General features: G+C 42.5%; 1 protein-coding gene across 4 annotated transcripts in view; it reads right to left on the reverse strand.

Moving 5' to 3' along the window:
• LOC144937905 (ras-specific guanine nucleotide-releasing factor RalGPS2-like) overlaps positions 1 to 26257 on the reverse strand; it is a 193056-nt gene that overhangs the window by 103404 nt on the left and 63395 nt on the right. For all 4 annotated transcript variants that reach the window (XM_078865500.1, XM_078865497.1, XM_078865498.1 and 1 more), the window contains exon 6: positions 5425 to 5508. In XM_078865500.1, the coding sequence (XP_078721626.1) occupies positions 5425 to 5508 (84 nt within the window). The remainder of the gene's footprint in view (positions 1 to 5424; positions 5509 to 26257) is intronic.

The raw sequence follows: 26257 nt of genomic DNA on the forward strand, positions 1-26257 counted from the left end.
CTCGGCCTGAAATGAGTAACAGGTTTTGAAATTGATCACAACTCCTCATTTTGTACTAAGTGAACAGAACCTGTACATTTTGATTTAAAGCTTTCGTGACTGCAGGGATTCATATTCTTGGTTCTTTCGGTAAAGTCACGTGACTTTACCGAAAGAACCAAGCATATAGAATCTGTACAGTTTAACACGTCGGCTTTCGCGACCAATATCATCCAAAATAAATGGGTTTTTAATTTTGGGTTAAATCGGGTAAATATATAAATGTGTCGTTAAAACCCGCCACCACCCAACACAATAGACAGGAAGGCAAGTTCAAAGGGCTCGCATCATGCACATGCATAATGTACGTTGCCTCAGTAATCCCCCCCTCCCCCCACATTGTTTAAGAGCGCAGAAGTGTGGTCACCACATCTACGCCTCTATATAAGGAACGAAACAGGTGGACTTCTCCACAAATCTGTCTGTCGCCTGATGAAGCTAGTTGTAATTACTGGCAAAGCGTCGTACTCAGATAGTAAATGCTGTAGCTTGGGTCTCCAACACACAGGTTAGTGCTGTACTAGTGACGAATTGGCCACGTTCTGTTTACGTGACAACCCTTACTAGTTGGCTGTGTCGGGTGGTGGCGGGTTTTACCAACACATTTAAATATTCACTCGATCTAACCCCAAAAAAAGAACCTGTACAACAATAATTCGAGGAGCATCCTTTTGTGGTCACTGTATAGTATAACTGATGTGTATATATGTAGGGAAATCGTGTACTGCTAAAATATCAACACTTGCTTGATACATAGCTAATAGTGTAAACGGTAACTGGAATGTGTGCCTGGCAATGTCATTCCAAACATCCACCGACCGTGTACTGATCCAAATACTGTTAAATACCTCTAAATCATTTTACGTGTTTTGTTCCACTGCTTGGAGTTCCTTTGAGTCAAGTGTACCTCCAATTGTGAAGTTGAAATGGAAAGGGCTGTAAACGTTTTAATTCTTGGCGAGAAGCCACAACGCCAGCCCCATACTCTGCTCATGAGCATATTCCTTGACTTACAAGAGGACCCTTCTCGCGGGGTTTCCTTACATTAAGACACACATTTAACCGATTCGTGTGTCCACCTGTGTTCATTTACCGTGCCTTATTGAAGAAGTGAAAATGTTAACACCAGCCACGTTCTACCCACTGCTGGATGAAGGCCTTCCCAAAAGCCATCACCTTCTCTCGCCGTCTCACGATGCGACAATCCATCTAGCTCCAGTACGCGAGTCAATCTGGTTACTCTTATCTCCAAAAGGCGTGCTCCCACCTTTAGCTGCCACTATTGCATTAAGTCTCGACCACCGGCCATCATCCATTCTACGCTCGTGTCCTGCCCCAAGCCTACTTTTGCTATACCCAATGACGTCGTCAACTTGCTATGTTCTCGAATCCGAAAAGCATTGGGCTTCCGGTTGCCGAACGAATACATTACAAGGGCGCACGCGTTACACAAAAAGTGCTTGCCACAAAATGAACCACGATACCTTGCTGATTCTCGTCAAGGAGCTAGAACCAGCACACAAACTCCGGTCATCCTTGCAGCGGCTTTTGGCTCGCCATCGAACAAAGAGGGTCACCGCATCGCGCACACTTTCACATACGCTTCTGCGGCCGTCTAGAAAGATCTTCCTTCTGATATTCTTGACAACTCCGATTAGCACGGTTGGCTATGTATGGTGCGAAAGAAGTTCAACGTATACACAATCCAAGTGTTGCTCGTCAGACTGCCCTAACAATGGGATATTTCATTTGACTGTGCTTCACCAAGCTGGTAAAAATAACCTAAAATGCAATTAAAGTAACTTTTGAAGATAATATATTAAATGAAAACTCTCTACAGTATGTTATTTTGCGCAATAATCAAATCTGGCAAAAAAACAGGAATCTTTTAACAGACTGATTACCGATGCAACACAGAAGATTGAAACCAGTCCAGAGTTTGCCTGATTAATGAAATGTTTTCTGGAAAGTATGAGTTTAGAAGACCCATCGGCAAAAATGTACAAGAAATGCATGCAATTTTGCAAGGAGATGAGATTTCCTCCTTGCTCATTATTCATATACAGTATAAAGTAAATATGGGATGCTGCCATGGTGAAAATGGTTAGCGCAAGGGACTTGCAATCCAGTCTGCTGGTTCGATCTTCTGGCACGGTAATTGAATAAATGGGAACATTTCGCCAACTCTATCCCCCCAGCAGTAAAAATTGGTAGACTACAGCTATTCGATTTTCAGCAAGCATGTCGTTAGGTAAAATGTGGGTACCCAAACCTCTTCCGAGACGTCTGGCTAGTGTGAAAGAGTAGGCCAAAATACACCCCCCCCCGATGTCGAACTTCTTTCGCACTGTACGTAGCCAAACCGTGCTAATCGGAGGCTCCAAAGCCAACGCAGCTCGCTGTGGTGGAGGCCTTTCCCGTCAGCAGTGGCGGGAGCAATGAAATTTCAGTGCTGCACATTTTTCCTTTTTGTTAATTAAATGCACTGCAATTAATAAAAGAAGACGTTCATCAATTCACAGTCACCGCAGCTCCCCTCACGCATAGGGTTGGTTATGGCATCCATTGACTGGCCTTTGCGTCCCAAAATAAATTTAAGAGGTTCGCTGCGTTTCAGAAACCGATGACGTGAACACATCCGGGCCACAGATGAATGCGTGAAGGATAATTTTGGAAGAAAACAATATATATATCTGTCAGCTTTCGATTTAAAGCTTTCGTGACTGCAGGGATTCATCTTCTTGGTTCTTTCGGTAAAGTCACGTAGAAGGGAAATAATAAAATAATAAAAATAAAACATCATAAAATAAAAATTTTTTATTATAAATTATTACCAAAAGAACCAAGATCTGTCAGCTTATTTTGTGCAAACGTTTAAGCCGAGGTAAAACGTGTCCACAAAAAAACCCCACTAGACACAGTGTGTTTAATACGGAGGCCTTCGTGACCAGTATTATTCATAATAAAGGCTTTTGGGTTAGATCGCAGAAGTATAAATGTGTTGCGACCCTCCACCACCCAGCACGGCCAATCAGTAAAAAATGTGTCACGTTAACAAAACGCCAATTAGTTACTTCTTCAGCCCACTGGTGTGTTTGAAGAGTGAATCCACAACATTTCGAATTTGAGTAGCACGACGTTTTGCTGGAAATTACATCCAGCATATTTTGGGCGATTTGCCAGAATAGTGAAGCCATCCACCTGCTTCCGGTCTTAAAAAGTGCAGGACGACATCATCGTTGTTGATCAGAGGCGGAGGTGGGGGGGGTATTGCAATTATATAATAGATTAGTAATCAGTTAATTAGTATGTGATTCCTCTATAATAAAATGTAATATGTATTGTGTATTACTTAATAATACGCTTCCAGGCTGCGCCAAGTCTGTAGTTATCAGAGCGGTTAACATTATTGGTATTTCTCGGGTTCAGGGCCATAAACACGAGATGAGTAATGCTTCAAAAAACACATTAACGCAGCAAATCACTTTAATGCGAACCTGGCAGTCTCGTAAGTATTTGACTTTTATCCTTTAAAATGGGTGGCTATGTATGTTGAACTTCTTTTGCACCGTACGTAGCCAACCGTGCTAACTGGATGTGAGGGTTGGAGAGGTGCGGTCTAGAGAGTGTACACACTATGTTAGAACAATGAGCCAGCAACCACCGAGTACTGGGTAAATTTCCCAGACTTTCAAAAGACTAATCAATGCGCCCAAGTGCATGGACATCTAATGGTATAGGCCCCTTTTGCTAACGTTTAAAAAGGAAAGTATTTTTTTCGTATAACAAAAAACCGTCGGGTGCCCATACTTTAAGCACTGCTGTAAAGCCTTTGCCTTGTTTGCTAAAAACACAAATACCATAGCTGAAAACCATGTTGTTAAGTATGCCACATTTCATATTTTTGTACCATTCAATTATTATCCCAGGGCTGCATACATGCAAAAAATTCAACAAAATAACTATTTTATGTAGTACATAAATTGTTGCAAAATTGTTTTTGTTACGACGATATGAAAGCGTTTTTTATTATGCAGCAGCATGTATTGCTTGAAGCACCATTCCAAGGTAATTATACCTCCCATGCCAAAGCTACTGAAAGTGCATGCTGGGATTGTAAAACACTTGGCTGTGAGAGAAATACGATAATCCCGCTCTTCACTTGCCCAGCATGTGTGATGACTGATGCTGCTCAACAGAACTGGGCCTTCTCACAGGCTTACCGGAATGAACAGTGAGAATTAGCACATGGGTGACCGTTAAACCTCCTTTAAAACATATATACAATGTAACAAAACACAGAGCAGCCCAATTACATGTGGCATTCTCCCCACACACATCGAGAAGCCAAGTGAAAACGTAGTTTAAATATTAAACTCTGTTAAGTGATCCTGAAAGAGTTGTAAACGCAATGGGTTCTTTTCCCATTCCCTCACTCCAAAATGAGTATATAAGTGTACATACTTGTGTATTTATTCATCTACTTATTCATATGCTCATTTCTGTTCTGTGTTTTTTGTATATCCAAAGAACTATGAAACTACTATGATGGATTGTTAACATGTGTGTCCTCTTTTCAGTTACATGTCAAGGGAGCAGAGTCTAGACATTTGATGTGATATTATTATTGGTCACTGCGCATTAGACCGACTGTCTACTCTATGACTGGTTGGGCCCCCGACGGTCGAGCTGAACGTAATCAGGATGGAACATTTGAAAGAAAAAACTGTGTAAATGCAAGAGAAAAGAAACACAACAGCGCATCCATTTACATGATCCCTTATGGGGGGGGGGGGGGAACTAAAGGGGGGGGAAATTATTTCACAAGTCTGAGAATGTTTATGACCTAATAGATTGGAAGCACGTTCAAACTGAAAACTACAGTCATTGATTGGGAAAGGTTAGTCAAAATATTAATCGAAGTGATATATGTATGCCTATGTTTGGTATGAAATCTACAAATGTTCCAAGGCCATCTGATTCTAATGAGTGGCTAACAAAAGAAAATAACTAAAATTTTCCTATTTCCGATATTTATGCATAACATAAATACTGTTCAATGCGTGAAATTACTTATCCACATGCACAATTACTTACAAAATAATTCGACATAAAAAAGTAACTGCACACGGTGGACCTTAATGAACTTTGTATTTGTAACATTCACTCAAGTTGCATGTGTTCTTCATAGACGCTTCAAAGCCCCATCATCTGCATGAAACTTGGATTGGTCATGAAAAAGACAGAACCATAATCTCGACATGTGGGTCTCCGACACTGCGTTTGGCAGGGAGACCGAGACAGAGGGTCTCTGACACTGCGTTTGGCACCGAAAAGCACGGGAGGCAGAGAGCAAGAGAGGGGGAGAGCGAGAGGGACACTCACGTGGTTGAAGCGGCGAGTGAACGCCACGACGTTGGGCGCCAGGCTGTGTTTCTCCTTGCGGTTCCACCCACAGCTCGAGAGCTCCTGTGAAACACACGGCACAGGCAGCACCTTCCCGATTACACCTCACTTCAACGGCGCATGACAAAGACAGTCTATCTAAGGTTCATACTGCACACCAAGACCCAGAGCGGGCCTTCCCACGCCACGCGCGTTGCCGGCATCGACCCATATTTTCAACCACGCTCATCAATAAATGTGTGAAGCAAAGCCACGGGAGCATAGGAAGTATAGTCCAACAAAGTATTATGCTGCACTGTCCTCTGGCTGCTGACCACGTGGACCACAGCAACCTGACGTGCATTGTGGTCGCCCATCCAGTGACTCTCACATCTCAACCCTGCTTCTGAGATCTAACAGAATCTGAGATCTAACAGAATCGGCACATTCCGGGTGATTTTGGTAATAGGCCCACACATGTACGCACACAAATATGGGCACATGCCCAGCACTCTTTGCAAACACTTCCGCGTTTAAGTATAACGGTGCATTGATTAAAGGATGTGAAGATGCATTGATTAATGCACATGATGACGCATTGATTAAAGCACGCAACAACGCATTGATTAAAGCATGTAACAATGCATTGATTGATATCAATGCTTATGCTAAGGATACATGAATAAAATTGTGCCAACAATAATCTATTATTTACAAAGTATCAAATATTCATGCAATTTATATTATATTATATTTAGGATAATGTAGTATGCAAACTGTAGAAATAAAACAAAAGTCGAACAATTAACAATTAAAAAATCACAAACCAGAATTATGACGATTCATGGAATCTATGGACTGGAGTTGGGGAATTATTACTTGCCAAAGAGACAGTGTGAATTCGATAAGTTGTTTTACTGCTATTTCCTATATAAAGTAACAGCTAAAATGATTGTGAATGAATAGAATCAGACGGAAAGCTATTGCAGAGATGGATACTAAGAATATACTTATGTAATCAATACTGAAACACCCAATGCAACAGCATGCATTACTACAGGAATTAAATAAATAACATAAAGTGAAATAAAAATGCGAAGCTTTTAATTAATTTATCTCGTAGCATTTTATTTTCTTCCTCCTTCCATTTCACATCTGTCTCCATGCATAATTATGCTGATTTCCCATAGGTGCGGTGGAGTTGAAATGTTTACATGGCACACACAGCATTACAAGGAAAAGCCTCAACATAAACATTACCACAAGCAAGACGTTTGTTACAAACTCAGACAGTCGCTTTCCACTCAGCTACACATTGGCAGGCGTATAAATAACGTTTCAGTAAGACCCATTCCATAGGCTCATGCATTTGGAAATGTTTACGATCATTCACGATACTGTGTCGAAACCCGTCCAAGAGTTTGCTTGGACTGAATCAATGCTGCTGAAATGATGCAACTCCCAGAAGGCGGTGGGAGCCGATGGGTTTTGTAAACATTACTTTTACGTTTTAGGTGAAGGGATGGAGACATTGTCCGCTTATTTATATTTTTACACTGCACAGGAATGCATTAATGTCGGCCGTTTGCGTTGGCTATTATCGCAAACAACGAATAACTACTTAACCATCTAAATTACTGCCGAGGTCTTTGCTAGTTGGACCACTGGATGAAGACCTCCCCCTCATGCTTTGCTGGTCATTGGCAGGGGTCGACAAACAAAATAACAGGAGCCGCAATGCAATGTGAATGCGAGATGGTGGTCTCTTTAATAAACAACGGTCACGAGGCGGTTCCGGAGCTGCAGGTTGCCGACCGACCACCTGGTAATCGGGTTATTTTTTTAACAGATTTCACCCATGCTGCTTCAGCGCGTGTTGATATATGGTGGGTGCTCTGAACTGATTAGTATATCACTCTCGCCACTCATGTTAACTATGGCCATCGGGTTTATGGCGCTGTGCGCGTTAACCGTTGCTCGACCACTCTGCACACATTTTAAACTTCACAAAATCCACACCTTTGAGTGACCAAAGGCGTAAACTAAACAGTGGCTGACTTTACACTGCAACCTAACGAAGCGTTAACAATACAACAAAAAGTATCTGTCCTGCCCAGATTAGTTTCTGTCCAAGGTTAAAGAACGAAAACATAATCGCACATTGTGCATGGCACAAAGCTGCAGTTGTTGTCTTGGCCACCGTGGACACTTCTAATGGGCGCATGTTTACTCAAGAGCAGATTTACAATTGTAAAGCCTTGCTTGGCCTGCATAAAATCTCACCCCTATCCATGTTAAAAGGGGGCTCTGCCCTCTGACCGGTGACCGCTGCTACTGTTTTTGAAATGTATTCAAAAGCGCCCAGATCAACGATGTGGGAACACCGCAGGAGCGCAGACAGCCTCAGTGGAGCCAACCACGACTTGCTCGCTTTTCTGCAAAGCACAGAAACCTCCAGAGTGATGGAGACGTAGAGGCCTCCACGTGGCTCGGATGCGTGCCATACTTTAGATTCTTTTCCGCATGGATTTTGCGCAGTTGTCTGTTTTACGGCCTACTTTTTACGACCGTCATACGAGTCGTAGTGTGTTTCTTATACCGGGGGGCTGGAGGGGCTCAAAGGCATCTTGGCAGCACTGTGCATTAAAGTTTGCCGGAAAAAAAATATTTCAAATCAGGTGGCTATATGGAGAAATGCATTAAACTAAGACCCCCCCCCCTCCTTAATCAACAAAATAGTTTATTATTTTTGGCAAAGGAGCCACACGGAGATGTGACACTTTGTCTAAACGAGAAAGTGAATGCGTATTAATAAATAAGTAAATATTTCTTTGTGGCAGCCCACGAAAAATAAAACACGCCTGTTACCATGAAGGCGATTTCATTTCCCGACGCACACAACGCATCGCCAGTGTTTCCTTCGATCACGAGGGATTTCTATATATTTTTTTCTCATCGCCAAGGGTCAATCATGCAGCACCAGCCAGCCAGCCAGCCACATTCGCCGGCCGGCCGCCCGCTGCGCTAACACATGCGGCAACGCCGGGAGTTTCAGCTCCATCAGAGCTCTTGCGTTCTCACACACACACAGTCTTACAAAAACCCCTTTTCCATACTCGCGGCCAGAAATGCAACCTTTCCCCCCCACCCCACCCACGCACATATGTCATGTCAAGCATCATACACTGGGGCAACTGGCCAATGCACACTTCACAACGGTTTTTTTTACTTCCATAGCCTCATTAATATTACGCAAAACAAACTATTTAAAATCGCTACCACAGCTGTGAAATAGTTAGACGACCAAGTATACGTAGATATGCAACACCGTGTAGAACGCACGTAAACATTTTACGCAAAGATACTGCACAAATAACAGGAGAAAAGCTCCATGAAATACAAAATAAATTGCTCTCAAAATAATACGACTATTTATTGTAGAGATTTGCAATGAACTACTACTTGGTAATGATGTGTTTATACAACTTGCTTTATGAACATGTGCACTGGGTGGTTACAAGTGGGGGTTATCAAAGATTCTCGCCAACACCCGTTTGCGAAAACAAAACAAAAAGTACAACACTGGGCCATCGAATACCAGTTGTTTAAAATTGGAACCTCAGTTGCAGCACGTTTGAAAGGAGACAACCCAAGGTTCTCCGTGTGCAGTCTCAGCCATGGGGATTTCTACCCAGGAGATTTCTTGACATTCAGAGCTAACATCACAAGTCGGGTCATCCAACGTGGCCAAGGAAATTTCGACGAGGAAAGTTCCCGTTGCGGGAACGTTTCCTGCACTAACAGTACACAGGAACGGCAATGAGTGCTTTACTTCGATTTAAAGCTTTCGTGACTGCAGGGATTCCTCTTCTTGGTTCTTTCGGTAAAGTCACGTAGAAGGGAAATAATAAAATAATAAAAATAAAACATTATAAAATAATTCTCACGACGTTTCGGCCACAACGCAAGCAGCCGTCCTCAGGTGAAGAACAGGTCTGTCGGAAAGACAACCCAAGGTTCTCCGTTATTATTTTATTATTTCCCTTCTACGTGACTTTACCGAAAGAACCAAGAAGATGAGCGCTTTACTCTTCACTCTTTCCACTGTCAGTGCATGGCTGTAGGACAAGCGTGCATTTTAGCAGGCGTCTTTGAATGTGTCTCCCCCTCGTTGATGCAATTGGACCGTCAAGATTTGGGGATTGCGGTTTTACTCGGTGGTTACAATTTTATTGGTTCCAGAATTCTGCTTGGCCCTTATCTTTACCGATTGATTTTGTGTTGTTAATTCTCTTTTTTGGTCCCATTTCTACAGTTTTATTCACTCTGTTAGTATGATTGTAACATTTGCATATATTTGCATGTCATTTACAAAAAAATCTAAATTATTGATTCTTACATGCAAGCTTCAATGCATGTGGCCTGAGCATTAAAATAATGCATTTTAAAATCAACTAACTGATGCATCGGTGCATTCCTAGAATTTGCAGGGCTATGCATATCTTGCTTGACCAATGTCAATCGCCTGCAGGTTAAGAATGTTTTGTGGATGAAACACATATGAGGCTTTATTCCAAAAACAGAATTCCAGATATGCTGACAATTATGGTTGAAGCTTAGCTGGAACACTGAAGATCATCACACAATATTTTAAAGTGTATCAGGAAAATCAGGAAGCAAGTTAAACATCTCGTACAAAATGTTATGTTTGTTACAGCACCTAATCGCCCAAAATGCATCAGATCCCATCAGACCTAGAACACATTCCTGCGGAGGGAGCTGGTAGGAACGTTGGGTTGCTCAGTCAATGGCCAGGGTGAACGGCGGCGTGGTGTATTCCGCAAATATGCCCGACTGTGAGGGCAGGCACAAGTCGGCGTGAGTAGGTTAAACGTTGAGTTTTATAAGGGCACCACGGGGTGACCAGCCCCTCCCCACCCAGCCCCACCCAGCCCCTCCCCACCCTCCCCATCCAGCCCCTCCCCACCCTCCCCACCCAGCCCCTCCCCACCCTCCCCTCCCCACCCAGCCCCACCCTCCCCACCCAACCCCTCCCCACCCTCCCCTCCCCACCCAGCCCTTCCCTCCCTCCCCACCCAGCCCCTCCCTGCACGACGGACGGACACAATAATCCCCTGTGGGCTGGTGTAACCAGGAGGTTCCTACCAGTAAAACTAAGCAGTTGAGCCTGGACAGTGCTTGGATGGGCGACCACTATGCACAAAGCAAGTGTTGCAGGTTGCTGCGGGGCTACATCGTCACTCGAGGGCAGAGGATAAACATAAATGGTTGAACCGTGCTATGTTCCAGTGTCTAGGAGACACAAGTCGTCACGAACTCTCACACTGACCAGCGTGGTGAAGTATGCACGGCGTGGGCAGGCCCTCATCGAATGGCGGCTTGACAAATGTGCTGCACATGCCCACGAGGAGTTTTTTACGCAAAGTGCCCTTAAAAGTTCCCTCTACCGAGGATGCGATGGGCAACGAACCTGCGTTTCTGTTGTATTTGGGCGTCTCTTCTGGGGTTCCCCATCAATCTACCGAGCAGGGAAGGCTCTGCTTAGCGGCTGGGCTATGATGAGATCACGCTCTGTGGGATGGTTGCGGCCGCCTCCTCGTCCAACCTTCCTCGGTGTCACTACAAATGCGGGGGAGTGGGCCAAGTATGCCATCATCTGCTTTGAAAATAGTTTTGAAGTTTTCTTTTAAAAAATAAATCTAAAAGTACCCACTATCAAAACCAGACCCGGAGTGTTTCTTCCGAAGCGAATAGCGTGATGTCAATGAATGAATGCAGCTGAAAATATGCGGTGGAATGAAAGCCAAAATAGTATAAAATGCAAAGCAGGTGAAGGTCTGTTTCCCTTTGGGCAATGCGCTTTACTTCCATAGAGGATGAACAGTGTGCATTACGCTGCTTCAAAACACATGAAGTGGGAATTGTGGAAACAGAGGCATTATTTTTTTATGACATTGTTTAACAACATAACAAGAGATATATGAAAAATAATGTTGCTATTATACAGAGATTTTATTATATATATTATTCGGAGAAGTTTTGATTTGAAACAGGTGTTTTCCCTATCACAAGAATACAGTATTTGAACTTGGCCCAAATGCAACATGCCCACGTGAGAAAGGACTCCGTCACTAGGAACCACTGGATGTTGCTTCGGCAATGTCACATTATGGGGCAATGCGTGGCTTGATAATTAAAATGAATAATGGTTATATATTTATTTCAGACTTAGTATCTTCAGTTGTAGGAGGAAACGGACTTTAAATTTAGACTAACTCTCCTCGGGGCCAAATGCCCCTTAATGAAATTGGCTCAAAGAGACCACCTTGGCCTGAGCCTTAGCTTCTGCTCTGCAGCAGTATCCAGTCTCTGGTTCCAGCCTCAACAAGATGCAGTTGTGTTTTAATTTCCATTAAGTAACCACATAGGGCATTCATTCATTGCTAAGGCTAGTCTGTAGTGAAAAAGAAATGTTTAAATAAATATATGCAATAAAAAACAAGTATGGTAAGTGCACCCAGTACTCAACGTTGACAGGGATTTTTTTAATTCTATTTAAAAGCTTTAATTAAAAAGAGAAAGTCCAAGGACTTATTGGATTAATGTTGTTAATAAGGGTTTACATTAGAAATTATTTACATTCCCTTTGTCAATCCAATTGTCTCCACATGTAGTGTCGGTCATAGGGGTTGTTTTTACTGGCATCAGCCAGTCATCTCGGTCATCTCAGTCAGTCGACCCGTGGCACCTGGGTCTGCCTCGTGACCTCCTGCCAGCGGGCGTTCGACACTTCACGTGGCCTCAAGGTGCACATGGCCTGGCACAAGCGTCGTGGTGACATCACCGCTACTTAGTGGCAAATGGCGGTTGTTGTTGTTGTTTTACCATGTTGGTCATAAAAAAATACAAATATACAAATATTTTTCAAGATGTGTTATTACCAAAAAAAACTACATGCAAGTGTACGTCACCATAATAGCATTCACTATCAATAACAAAAATAAGTACGCCGAGATATAAAATAGTCTCAGACAGAATGACTGCACATAGAGTAATACATTTTAGAGAATGACAGATTATCTCAACGACATTAATATACCAAACAAATATGTACGATTGTATGTCATTTTTTTTTTAACCAAAACTATTCTGCTTGGCCAGGAGAAAAGGATACATGAAACCAATGGCCTTGCAGCTATGATTCATAGATATCAAAGGATCCCACTGGAATAAAACTGTGAATTAAAGCTCAACACTGGCCTTTCTGGCAACTAAGAATGGCTATCGTATTACTATTCATCTTCTCACAACCTTGGGAACATTCACCAACTCTCTGAGAATGTTCTCATTTTCATTTTTAAAAAAATACATGTAAAATCACCATCATTGAATTTTATTGAAAGGACAAAAGGAATCACAACATCCGTTTTGTTGGTCATTGTGAAACTTGCACAGACCTGAATACACAATAGTTATAAATGGTTACATAACTGCAAAGAACAACATAAAATAATAACATTTAAAACGTTCTTCACTTGTATTTTAAGAGCTTCCATATGGATAAGGTATTTGGGAGATCCAAATGCACATATGCTAAAGGAAATCCTTCCAAATTGACAAAGAAATAAAATGTACTTCGCTGAACAATTTCAGTTCATCAAGGCAATATTTCAAACTCTATACAGTACCAATATAAAATATAGTGATGCAAAGAGAAATGTAATACTTTCAAAGCGTCCTCGGTATGAATTATCACCGTTGCAATGATGCACTTCATGAGGTCAATGCAACTAAAACTAATATGATTCTACATTGTACAGTACATCTTTGAGGGGTGTAACGATTTTCTGGCTGCTACGGTGCTGAATGGTAGCCAGCGAAGAGCAGCACAGCAATATAATTTGTTGTACTATACTAGGATCCAAAGTCCACTCCCCACCTTCAACAAACTACACGAACCAGCGAAACTCTTCGTGTTTTATTTTTATTTCACCAGGTAAATCCCACTGAGCTATGTAGCTCATTTTCAGAAGTGACCTGGCCACAAATGATAGCTCAACGAAGTGGCTCATTACGTGGACATTTATATAGCAGGCAAATACTCTAAACACATGCTGATAATTATACACGTGGAGGGAAAAACCGAGAGGACCGGAGAAAAATTAACGTGAGCACGGGGAGAACATGCAAACTCCAAATATACAGGCGTCTGCGTTGGGATCGCACCCACAACCTCCTCCATACATCGAGCCACCGTGAGATGTTAACAAAAAAAAACCACAACCCACATGGTATGGGGAAGGGCCCTCATCCAGCAATGAAGGAGGCATGGTTCCCAATATTAGGAGGAATATTAAATAAATAATAACTTGTGGGAAATATTGCATATGCCCCTGGGTAAATGGGGAATGCCTTTGCAGTAACCCAGTAATGACCCTACTGGGTCCGTCACCATGGGTCAACTGAGCTGCTGAACCGTATCCACTAAGCCACAGTAGACCACAAACACACTAAATGCTCTGAAAACATGTCAAAGGAAATGTATGTCCATATATAATACAAGACCCGTTCGTCATCCTTCCACACAAGGCTTAGCAATTAATTCCTAAACTACAGACCAGTTTGACACGTAGGCTTTCACGACAAGAACAGATGCCCAAATAAAAAAGAAACGCAGGTTAATTGCCCATCGCATCCTCGGTAGAAGGAACTTTTACCGGTAGGAACCCCCTGGGGTTCCACCAGCCCACAGGGGATTATTGTGTCCGTCCGTCGTGCATCCAAAAATAGGAGGGGTGGGGCTGGGTGGAGAGGGGAGGTTGGGGCTGGGAGGGGAGGGTGGGGAGGGTGGGGAGGGGCTGGGTGGGGAGGGTGGGGAGGGGCTGGGTGAGGAGGGTGGGGAGGGGTGGGGTGGGAAGGGTGGTTGGGGTGGGGCTGGGTGGGGAGGGGTGGGGTGGGAAGGGTGGGAGGGGTGGGGCTTGTCACCCCGTGGTGCCCTTATAAAACTCAACGTTTAACCTACTCACGCCGGCTTGTGCCCGCCCTCACAGTCGGGCATATTTGCGGAATACACCACGCCGCCGTTGACCCTGGCCATTGACCGAGCAACCCAACGTTCCTACCAGCTCCCTCCGCAGCAGGAATGTGTTAAGGGCACTTTGCGATAATAACTCGTGTGCATGTGCAGCTCATTTCTCAAGCTGCTAGATGAGGGCCTGCCCACGCCGTGCATACTTCACCACGCTGGTCAGTGTGAGAGTTCGTGATGACGTGTCTCCTAGACAATGGAACATAGCACGGTTCACCACCCGACACAGCCAACCTGCATGGTTTATCACGTCAAAAAAGTGTCAATTAGTTTTACTTTTCAACAGACCGGTGGGCTGAAGTTGTAACTAATTTGCACGTTTTGTTTACGTGGCAAACCTTACTGCTTTGGTTGTGTTGGGTGGTGGTGGGTTATCGACACATGTATACCATCTAACCCAGAAAAACCTGTATTATGAAAACTACAGACGGACGACAACTCACTACTCAACACAGGCCTTCTCTCACCCTGTCGGTCACAATGGTTATTTGACCATACTTCACCTCACTGGTCAATGGGAGTTGGGGTGATAATGGGGGTAGAGGGAGCAGGGGTGCAGAGCGTATGCAGAACCAGTTCAGATTGAACTCGTCACTCATGTTAGCCGTGGCAGGGAATACAACTCGGGCACTAGGTCCACAGTGAAGTGCACTAACCACTGCACCACCACTCCTCACACGCAAAGCTACATAGTACCATACGGAATTAATTTTTCCATTCCCGTATTAATTTTCCACTAAATAACATGTCGACTAGATTGAAGCCAAAACCAAATTCCGAATTAAAACGTGGACCGAGTTCAGCGATTTGCACAAATATTAGTAACTATGTGAAAAGCCACATCATGAGACCTCCTTTGCCAGTAATAAATTATGATAATAGGGTTTTCCCCTTTCTGGCAATAAAACAGCTGTTAAGATGTTAAAACACCAAACTGAAACCTTTACAAGGAAGACAATGCACCATATACTGTCAGAGCATGTTTTTTCGTTTGCAAGTTCACCACAAGTATCTGCGGTTAATGCAGACATGATTCCTTGCAAAGGTTTCAGTTTGGTGTTTAAACATCTTGACACCTGTTTTATTTCCAAAAAGGGGAAACCCCTATTTTCATATGTGAAAAGCTGAAAAATAATGACAAAAAGTGGCGAACCATATTTCATTTTCATCATCATCATCATCAGTAATGATCAGTCCACTGCTTCTTCTTGGTTTTTTCGGTAAAGTCACGTAGAAGGGAAGTAATAAAATAATAAAAATAAAACATAATAAAACAATTCTCACGACGTTTCGGCCACAACGGCTGCTTGCGTTGTGGCCGAAACGTCGTGAGAATTGTTTAACATAATAAAACAATTCTCACGACGTTTCGGCCACAACGGCTGCTTGCGTTGTGGCCGAAACGTCGTGAGAATTGTTTTATTATGTTTTATTTTTATTATTTCATTACTTCCCTTCTACGTGACTTTACCGAAAAAACCAAGAAGATGAATTCCTGCAGTCACGAAAGCTTTAAATCGAAATAGTCCACTGCTGTATCAAGGCCTCCCCAATGCCGCTACTGTCTCTCACGGTTCCCACGGTTCTGTGATGCAACAATCCACCCGGCAGCTGCATACAAGCCAATCGCATCGCTCCATCGGCACAGTGGATGTCCTCTTGGATGCATATCCTCCTTTGGCTACCACTCGGTAATTATTCTAAAGCACCAGCCATCAACAACCTTATAATGACGTGTCCTCTCCCCAAGCCCAAATAATGTTCTTACCAGCCAAAGTGAGCGTCTTTAACCTACATATGTTCTGTAATCTTTATCCGATGTTAATATCAGCTGTTGAATTTCTGCCCATTGTTTTAATTTCATCAGTACCAAAACACTGCAGACAATTAAATAACTGGCTTCTCAATTGCTTAATAATTGCAAATGTGAACTAAAATTCGAAGAATTCCCATGGCTTCATGAATTGACATTCTACCATTTGGCACAAATCACTCCGCATATTGTGTTAAAACACAGGCTTGTCCAATTACAGATGCACAAACCCAATCCTACTATCCCCGTGAACATTCATAGAGGCACTACGCTTTACTTTTAATGTCATACACTTAACATTGTTTGTTGAAATATTGTAGTACCATGAAGGTAACGAAGAACACCCATCAAATTATTAAAATTGATGAGTTGGTGAATTAATGATTTCTAGTCACGAGGATATAGGAATCATCTCACCGTCTTGAGAAGAAAAATAACAGGAAAGACTTGAAGAACAACGAGCCATCAACGGAGAGCTTCTGAACGTAGACCTTATGATCGCATAACGTACCCATGACTTATTAAAGTGGCGTAGCCTACCGTGCTAATCGGAGGTGGCCTTACCCTGGGGAAAAAAGGTTTCATAACCAACATTGATTACTACAAAACACTAAGGCCCCGGTAAATAAGTGTGGTTTGCAATTGTTTGGCTTTTCCAAAAGTCGGTATGCAAATTATATTTAGCGCTTTTTGGATTCCTGCAGCACCGAGGTAAAGTCGATACAATACAAAATGTGTTTATACATTTTAAACACGTAGGCTTTCGCGACCAATATTCATAATAAAGGGTTTTGAGTTAGTGCGGCCTGGAAGCGTATTATTAAGCAATACATCTTACAACTACAATTCCTTAGAGAGGAAACATGCTAATTAACTAATTACTAATCTATGATATAATTACAATACCCCACCACTCCCCTCCTTCGCCTCTGATCTCTGTGTAGTCTTTCGTGGAGAAAAATTGTAGAGATTTTAAGTGGACATCTGTGAAAAAGCACTTGACAGCTCATCGGATTCCTCCAGTGTAAATACATATTCTGATTCTCAAGTGTGCGGTGGTGAGGTCACAACCGTGCATCTCGCGCAAATGTGTTAGCAGTGCGAGGACCGCCATTCCTCGATTAACGAACGTTCTCTTCACGAAATTGCGTGTTGACGCAATTGACAAATTATGGACAGTTTTCGATTAACTAAGTCTAATTTCCGCGTTAACGAAATCGAATTTCCGCGTGAACGAAATTTCACACGGCACACGCTACGGGATCATTACGACGAGAAGCACCTGGGGAGGCTGCGTCACCCCATCCGCGACAGCCAGTGTCACGGTGTGCCAACAGTGCAACAGTGATGCCTCCACATCACCTTTCCAAGTAATTCTAACATGCAGCAGATCTTTTGGTTAGTTCCCTGAAAAGGTGAATTATTTTTGTTTTAAATGTATTCTTATCATTCAATCGCTTTAATATTTATGTTCGTTATTATAATGTCTGTATTGTGAAAAGTGACATAGGTGGATTTTTTTAGAATAGGTGAAGAGTTGGAATGACGGTCTGAAACACAACCCTAATTTATTGTATAAAATGAATTCACGAAATGTTGTTTTACACGTGTATTTTTGATGAACGCATCCCTTTTGTAAATCGAGGGATAACTGTACTTGACCGTATTATGGAAAAAGTTCACTCCTAGAGAATTATCCAGTCAATGTGTACACCGGAATGCTGTCGATGGACGGAGGTTTTTTTTACGACGATTTGCATCATAATAACATGATTATCAAGCCTGTAATAGTGAATTGCTGAAACGGATATAGTCCACAGTACCCACGTATATTGTTTAAAAATATACGTATAGAATCGTAGAATAAAAATATATCACAATTAACTTTTTGTTGCGAATGATTCCTGCTTCATGTGTCCTCAAATGTGCAAATTAACCAGAATATCCGACCCAGAAACAATTGTTTGAATGATCTGACATTTCGTTTGCTTCAAATTGTTCCTAAAGTATATCGACAGAGTATATATAACGTTTCTTTCCTGCCAAAAGTCGTGTCACGTGGCATCAGCTGGTGTGAGGCACGTTAAATTAATTATCGCACAATCTCAAGAAGAAGAAATTTCCCCGAATATCCAAAAATCCCGAACATTTATCTACAACTCGTTCCTAATTTCTACCCAAGGGGCCATTGTGTATAGGGACGATGAGTTTGTGATCACGATGACAATGAACCATTCAAATTAGTCAACGACACTGCCCCAATCGAAACGCTTTTGACAGGTGACGACCTCGGGAAAAAGTCGGCCACAAACCCCGCCCTGGCTCTCCCTGTCCCAGAACACACACACACACACCCATTGTGTGTGTGTGTGTGCTGTGAGGAACATGGAAATTATATTAAATAAACCGACTGGGCAGCTATGCTCGTGGTCACCCCCCCCCACTGCCCCCCTCCCCACTGCCCCCGCCCCCCACTACCCCCCCTCCCCACTGCCCCGTGCCACCCCATACAGAAGATGAGCAAAATAACCCATTGCACAGTGCATCTCTGAAGCACACGTAAAGTTCACAGAAAAATTCGTACGTTTTTAAAATCACCATTTATTGGGGTGTGCAATTGACTTTTTGCGTTTGTTTTGAACAGCCGCGTATGCGTTTTTTTTAAAATCTATTAGTGGTCTATTGAAAATGTAGTCGCAGGAAATGGCAAATGCCCACTTTTCGATGGCAAATGTTAGCAGTTTAAGCAATGGAGCAGCTGTGCCAAACTCCATACTCGGGGCAGGCGGTGGGCTGCTTAAAAACGGGGGGGGGGGCGGGGGCGGCGGGGTGATTATAAAAAAACGAAGAGTGTGGGTGATGGGATAATCAGGAATTCAGGACACAGTGGCATGATGCTTCCACCACCTGCTGCATGTATCGCCCAGCCTCGATGCATGTCTATGGCACCAGGCGTGGTGGGGGCAAGTCTTGTGGCTCCGCCGAGTGCATTCTTTCAGAAAGCTCTCTGGACAAATATCACACTCATAGGGCTCCGTTCGGCATCAAATGCTCATGGCAGGGCTAAGAGTACAGAACTTTATCCCGTGCGGAAATGGCCAAGCGTGCGTAGCTGTGACGTTCAAATATTACACCTGCGAACAAATGACCAAAGTTAACCACAGGTCGTAATTTTATTTCCAAAGACACATCTGAAGGGCGAGTGTAATTTTCCAAACAAATGTCTGTATAAGCAGCCGAATACTAGGCCTGTCAGGCTAAAGCACAGTCTAAATAATCTTGGGTATTGTTGTTCACTGCGTGGAGGTGGGTTGTTCAATAGGTGTATCTCACATGAGGAATATGCCAAAGCCTTCAGCTGTTATATCTCTGCAAGTTCCACAACAAACGTTGCTATTTTATAAACAACTAGCAAAGTACCAGGATTCTAAAAAATCACGTCGCCGCACGTTTGTTTGATACGAAAAAATCACGTTGACGAACGTTATACATGTGCGCGCAAACGCTCGCCGACAAATCCTTGTTTGAACGCAAGGCACCGCCGTGCTAAGGAGACTTCAAATGGTAAAGGAAAAGCACAGTTAAAGCTAGAATATTCATGCTTTTAAAAAAAATATTATTCCTCCCCACTGTGTCCACTGTATTGCTTTACAAATTTATAGAAAAACCGGCAATGTGCCCAAAGGGATTCTTAATTACTCTCCTTTGCATGTTCCACTTTTGAGCACTGAAAATAAAGAAAAATACCCAAGGAGGGAAGTTAATGCATTATTAAATTCCTTTTAGCTTACGTGGCTAAAGAAAATGTTTTCCCGGAAAGAAAAGTTAATGGAAGCAATTCATGTTGAGATAGGTGTATTTCACGGGAAGTGGAATATAGATTTATTTTAATGATAGCTTGAGCCACGTGCCACTAGGAAGCATTATGACAAGCATGTCAGGGCACGTCGCAAAGCCGTTTCTAAAAGCAGGCTAGGCCACCTGTTTCCAGCAGAAGTCAGCCAATTGAAATGCGTTATTTCATGGATGTGGGGCAGACTGATCGGTCATTGTGTGAGTAAAGCGAGTGAGGCTAAGGAGTGCCTGCTTACCCCCCCACACAACGGTAAGATTTCAAACACAGTTTGCAGTGTGTCTACGGAAGTAGGAAAACAAATCCACGTGCAGGGAAGCAATCATTGATTTCATTCCATTTTAAAAAAAGGCAGGACAGGCAATTTTCTGTTGGTATGCTTTCTCTTATGTGATGCTGAAAATGGCACTTGTCATAAATTATTTTAACAATGAGCTTTCAATAAAGCGAGAGATGAAAGCTAATGGTGGGCAGATGATTATTATTGACATTCCCCAGTTAATTCGCTTGACATTTTGAAGGAAACGTCGCTAAAACGTGTGGGGCTGAAATACAAAAGTGAAACCGGGTCCAGTTTTCCAACACTGGCACTTCACGGGACGCTGAACACAAACAAGGGCAGTAACAACGCCTCGCCTTGCGAACAAAGCAGCCACGCCTGCGTTCGCATTTCCTCGGGGACACGGAGTGCAGGGAGGTCGCGTAAATGCCCAGTTGTCTTGATTTAACAGCCACCCACGCCAGAGAATGCGTCCTCGTATGAATCGGCTTGGCAAGTCATTCCGCTCACTCCCTGATGTTCTACAATCTCAGGAGTTCATCCTTTCAAAGCTAAGTGCAATGATCGGTTGCATGTGTTTCTTTGTGCTGTCACGAATGATTGGGCAGAGGTCATTAATCTCGCAGCATGCGAGGACCCCTTCATACCAATGAGAATGTGTTCATATGCGCCACGTTTCCACTACTTACTGGAACCAGGACTGTAGAGGTGTTGTTTAAGCACTCTGAGCTCGCATCAGACCAGAGAACCATCCATCCACATCAAAATACAATTTTACGCTGGCATCTTAAAAGGGGAAATATGGGCACAACAGCTTCAGAACATTCCCCTTCGGACAGCGAGATCGCTTCACTGCATGATGTAGCCCAATAAGCGCACTTGGAATGACGTCAAGCGAATATCGCATGAAAAGAGTAGCGTGGACCAGATTTAGACTTGACTATTAACTGTCCCTCCTTGTGATTACCTTCTGAGAGCGCCTCGTGCAATGTTGCAATAAACAAAACTATCCACGAGGATTATACTGAAGCCTACGCCAGACTCATCAGAAGTGTACACATTGGGCATATTTCAATGAGATGCGAAACATTTGGTTCTATGACAAAAATCGCCCTGAATGCACCCTATTTTGTCAGACTCGCAGAAGCTCAGCAGGTTTGACCCTGGCGAGTACTGGCATGGGTGACCACATCTGGAATCGACAGGTGTTGTAAAGGAGTGCCTGCAAAGAGAATTACTGCCCCGTACGTGCGATGGGTTTTCTCCAGGTTCTACGGTTTCCTTCCCAAAAGCTGAAAAAAAATACCCAATGCAGGACTCTCCCCATAAATAATGTTGACGTTGAGGATTCCTTGAGTAAATAATTTGCACTACTGTATTATAAAGGAAAATGTACTGTGATATCATGGTTAAATTACGCCATAAAACAAATTACATACCCTTAACTCTTAACCACAGCACACAGGGCAAGGCTGTAACATATACTTGTGATTCAGTACGCTTTCCTGCTGCGATGTGCTGGAGTTCACCATAAAAATGCCAAAGCGCGAATTAACACGGTTCACACAACATGTCCTTGACAGCACCGCACGTCGAACGCGGGAATAGTATCAGCCCCCTAAAAGTGATAAAGCAAAAAAAATGGCTTAAAAAAAAAAGTCAGCAACCCCCAGTCCACCAAAGTTTAATCTGATTTGGCTATGCAAAATGCAGACCAGATCTCAGAGCTCAGGTTCCTGTCCCTCGGATCTGTTTTTGCTTAAAAGACCAAGAGGAAGATTTCATGCGAAGTTGGTGGCCAATCGCGCACCGCATCGACGGATGCCGTATTCCGTCGTCTATGATAACTTCGTAAATTTTATAGATACTTGGACATATTTTTATCACGCGTTAACGTAAATCAAGTTAACACTCATAGAGAGAGTTAAATATAAAAACGCATTCGATTTATAGCAAAGTATTGATTTTATGGCTATATGAACCTTATGGCGGGACCCCAGGGTCCTGAATAGACGTAAGTCAAAATCGTAATGAATTTATTTATTTTTGGCGCCTCCGTCCCACCGCGCACATTTAATGCCACGACCCACCTGGCGCAGATCATTCTGTTGTCATGTCCAAGCGAAGGAGCGAGGAAGAATGCACAGAAGAGCTGAACAAGCGAATGCACTCCATACTCGGGTATGGGCAGAGTCATAAGTCTTATCTAAAGCTGCTAAAACGGCCTACACGACTTTATTTGTCATAACGGTATGTATAATAGTGAAACTGCTCTCTTATCTTCATTATTATGTGACCTTCAAATGTCTGCAGCCAGGATCAATCGATGACAATCCTATTACCTGCAGATATTTAACAGATGAGATGCGTTGCACTGTTAATTCCTCCTGTTTCATAATACTTCTCTTGTCCATATGCATCTGTGCAAATAGGTTTTTTTTGCGGTTAAGCCATAGTCCCCACATACCGCTCGTATCAATGCGGATAAGAGGAGCGGCGACCCACTACTCTGTAGAGTAACATTGGTATAAACGCTCGTTACAATATGAACAGTGCATTGAAAACGCGTACTATTTTATGTACGGTTTACAAAGTGTGTTCACAAATCCACACTGAGAAACACGATGATTGACAGAGGGGTGTAAATTATGTTTTCGATAGTGTATTTAAATAGAGGTACTGCAGGTAAGTAGTTTTCAGTTTTAAATGCATAGTTTAACAAGACAACACTTGCCACCATCCTTCAAACCCATTGGTGAAAAAGGGCAAAGTTTTTTGTTTACATTATAATAATTATAATGTTTATGCAAGAGCCGGGGGCTTATGGGACCCCGGGGTCCCGCCATAAGGTTCCTATATTGCTTATGGATACCATCTGTTCTAAATACAATACCAATTTGGATTTATATAGTGTCTAAATGTAACCACTTTTCAAGACTTTATTGTTTCGAGAGTAGCAGAGATGAAGAGGACTCTCTTTAGCCTGGCCTTAACCAGGGAGCAATGAGTTGACACCACAGACGGATGGATGGAGTTACAGACGATGCAGACAGAAGAGGCGAATGAGAGACCTCTGTACGAGGGGAGGTTGACTCGGGCCGTCAATCAAACGCCTTGGTTGCTGAGTGTGGTCCAGCAATGAATAGTGAGATCAGAGGGGATGGGAAAGTCAGGAGAAGGGCCATATAAGAACTGCTTTTTGTGTTTAGTCTGTTGTGCTTCTCCCGCACCTCAGATGAGCATGGTTGTCTATGTACAAGGCAAAATCAGTTCAACGTACATACATATAGGATCTTGAGGACAGTTAAAATGGGAAATCTTCAAACATTTATCTGGGGAATGGATTGGGAGCCGGTGGAGTGATCAGAGAGGAGTTGGGTGATGTGGTCTCATTTTCACGTGTGGGTGAGGAATCTTCTCAAGTTTTTAAACTCGGACATTTTGGGAGACCTTAGGAGAAATGAGTTGCTATAGTAGAGTTGGGATGTGATGAAGGCAAGGATGAGGATCTCTGCAGCAGCTGGGCTTAAGGAAACAACAGATGTGGCAGATGTTTCACTGAATAACGTTTGAGGTCTTGCAGAGCTGAGACATGCAGGACAAGCGTGATTTGTCAGGGTCAACGCTAAAGGCACACACGTGATACACTTCCAATGTCAACAGCTGAACTCAGAACAGGGGCAAGCATGATGCGAGGCAGAGAACTTGGAGTTTGTGTGCTTTTGAGTGTCTGAAGAACACGACCAATGTACAGGACATCAGTGGAACCCTAGCCTTTGCCCGACGGTGTAACAATGTTTTATCAGCTGCACACAAGTGCAGTAGGGAAAGTGGGTGCATACTTAATTTGGAGCTTTCGTGACTGCAGGAATTATTCTTTGGTTCTTTCGGTAAAGTCACGTATAAAGATAAAATAATAAATTAAATTAAATACTGCAATCGAAACGTCGTATGCTAGTATTTAATTTAATTTATTATTTTATCGCTATACGTGACTTTACCGAAAGAACCAAATAATAAAGTGGGTGCATGTTTGGCTGTTTCACTGAATCGAACACTGGAATGGTTGTACCCCAAAACAGCAACAATCTCTTCGTTAATGAAAGCAACAAAACCATCGAGATCAGACACACTTAATGCAACGACAAGCCTGGGAGTGTGAATATTTGATGTTGCATTTGCATAGGGGGCTTACCAAAGCAAAGCTGTTCCAAGATTTATAAAAGCATCTCACGATGGGATGTTGAGAAATGATTACTAATATCTAAAGAAAATGTATTATCCATAGAAACACCCATCGTAATGAATGTGACATAATTTATAATAAGTGCCTATTTCCCACACCTCCAATTAAATTATCACGGTTGGATACGTACGGTGCGAAAAAAGTTCAACTTGCATACATTGCACTATTCAAATTCTAAGTGTTAAATTGTTCTTAAAATAAACAAAAATCTAAATCAACAACTCGTTCGTGTGTAGCCAAGCCTTCAATGCAAACCATCGATCTTTACCTGGGCTCTGTATAACCCAAATAAAAATGTTAATAATTTTTAGACACTACATATTTAACAAACGTGGTCCTGTATCTCAAAACAATTAACTCCCTATGTTCAGCATGTGCCGTTTACCCATACACATGGCGCATAAATAAAATATAGTAGTGTTTCAATGACATAATTCACGACTACTATTTATATATTTTGCTTAGCATACACCACTGCATTTCAACTGGGCTGTTTTTTTTTCTCCCAAAAGTGCATAGTAACATACTTAAACACACATCTGTGGACTAAATATAACTCCTCACGTGAAAACAAACCTGAAAGCAAATGTTCTGGAATCTTGCAACCAACCCTTGCACGAATCTTCAATACGGTACGAGGTCCTGAGATCTGGTCCTGTTTTTGTGAAAGTCAATGTCTCAAGTTTCGCACAATGCGTCTTTACAGCTTTTGCGCGTAACGCAAATCACCTTCCCAAAATCGCGATTGTTTGTTTTGCCCTGTCCATCCTCAGCTGAAGGCGATGTAAGATGTCAAACCCGAGACAAGATGATGGACCCAGGAATGATGCTCGCATTTGAGGAGGGGATTCGTTGTGCTTAAACAACCGTTCCCATTCTGGCTCGAGAGTTACACTGCAGCAGTCAAACGGTGATCAACAACGAGTCAAGGTTGCCAGTGGATAAACCAAGACGCCAAAGTCTTAGCCAAAACTACATTGAAATGTAAAACAAATTTAGATTTTTTTTAAATGTACTCATTAGTATTTTTCCAATAACGTATACAAATACACCATTGTTTCTACACAACAGGGTACTTCTTCAAGTAAATTCAATACAATGAAAACATGCAAAGCAACGCTGTGAAGTATTAATCACCGAGACGTATTCAAATATAATGGCCATTACTTACAGTGACATGAAAGATTATGTAAAATATCAAAATAACTGTACCCAAACACTGCATGCTTGTTTCAAACACTGTGGAAAATACAACATTATGAATGTATATAGGACACCGCAAGCAAGTTCTATAAACTAAAACTAAACTCATCTAGATTTGAAGCTTTCGTGACTGCAAGGATTCATATTCTTAGGTTTTTTCGGTAAAGTCACGTAGGTAAAACATTGAAATTAAAATTATTTAATATTTTATTTTTATTTTACTTTTATAAATTTTAATTTTATTTTTTTACCTACGTGACTTTACCGAAAAAACCTAAGAATATAAACTCATCTACATTATGGGACCTCCTTTGCCAGTACCAAATTAT

The sequence above is a fragment of the Lampetra fluviatilis genome, chromosome 20 (assembly GCF_964198595.1).
Source record: "Lampetra fluviatilis chromosome 20, kcLamFluv1.1, whole genome shotgun sequence".
NCBI lineage: Eukaryota > Metazoa > Chordata > Hyperoartia > Petromyzontiformes > Petromyzontidae > Lampetra > Lampetra fluviatilis.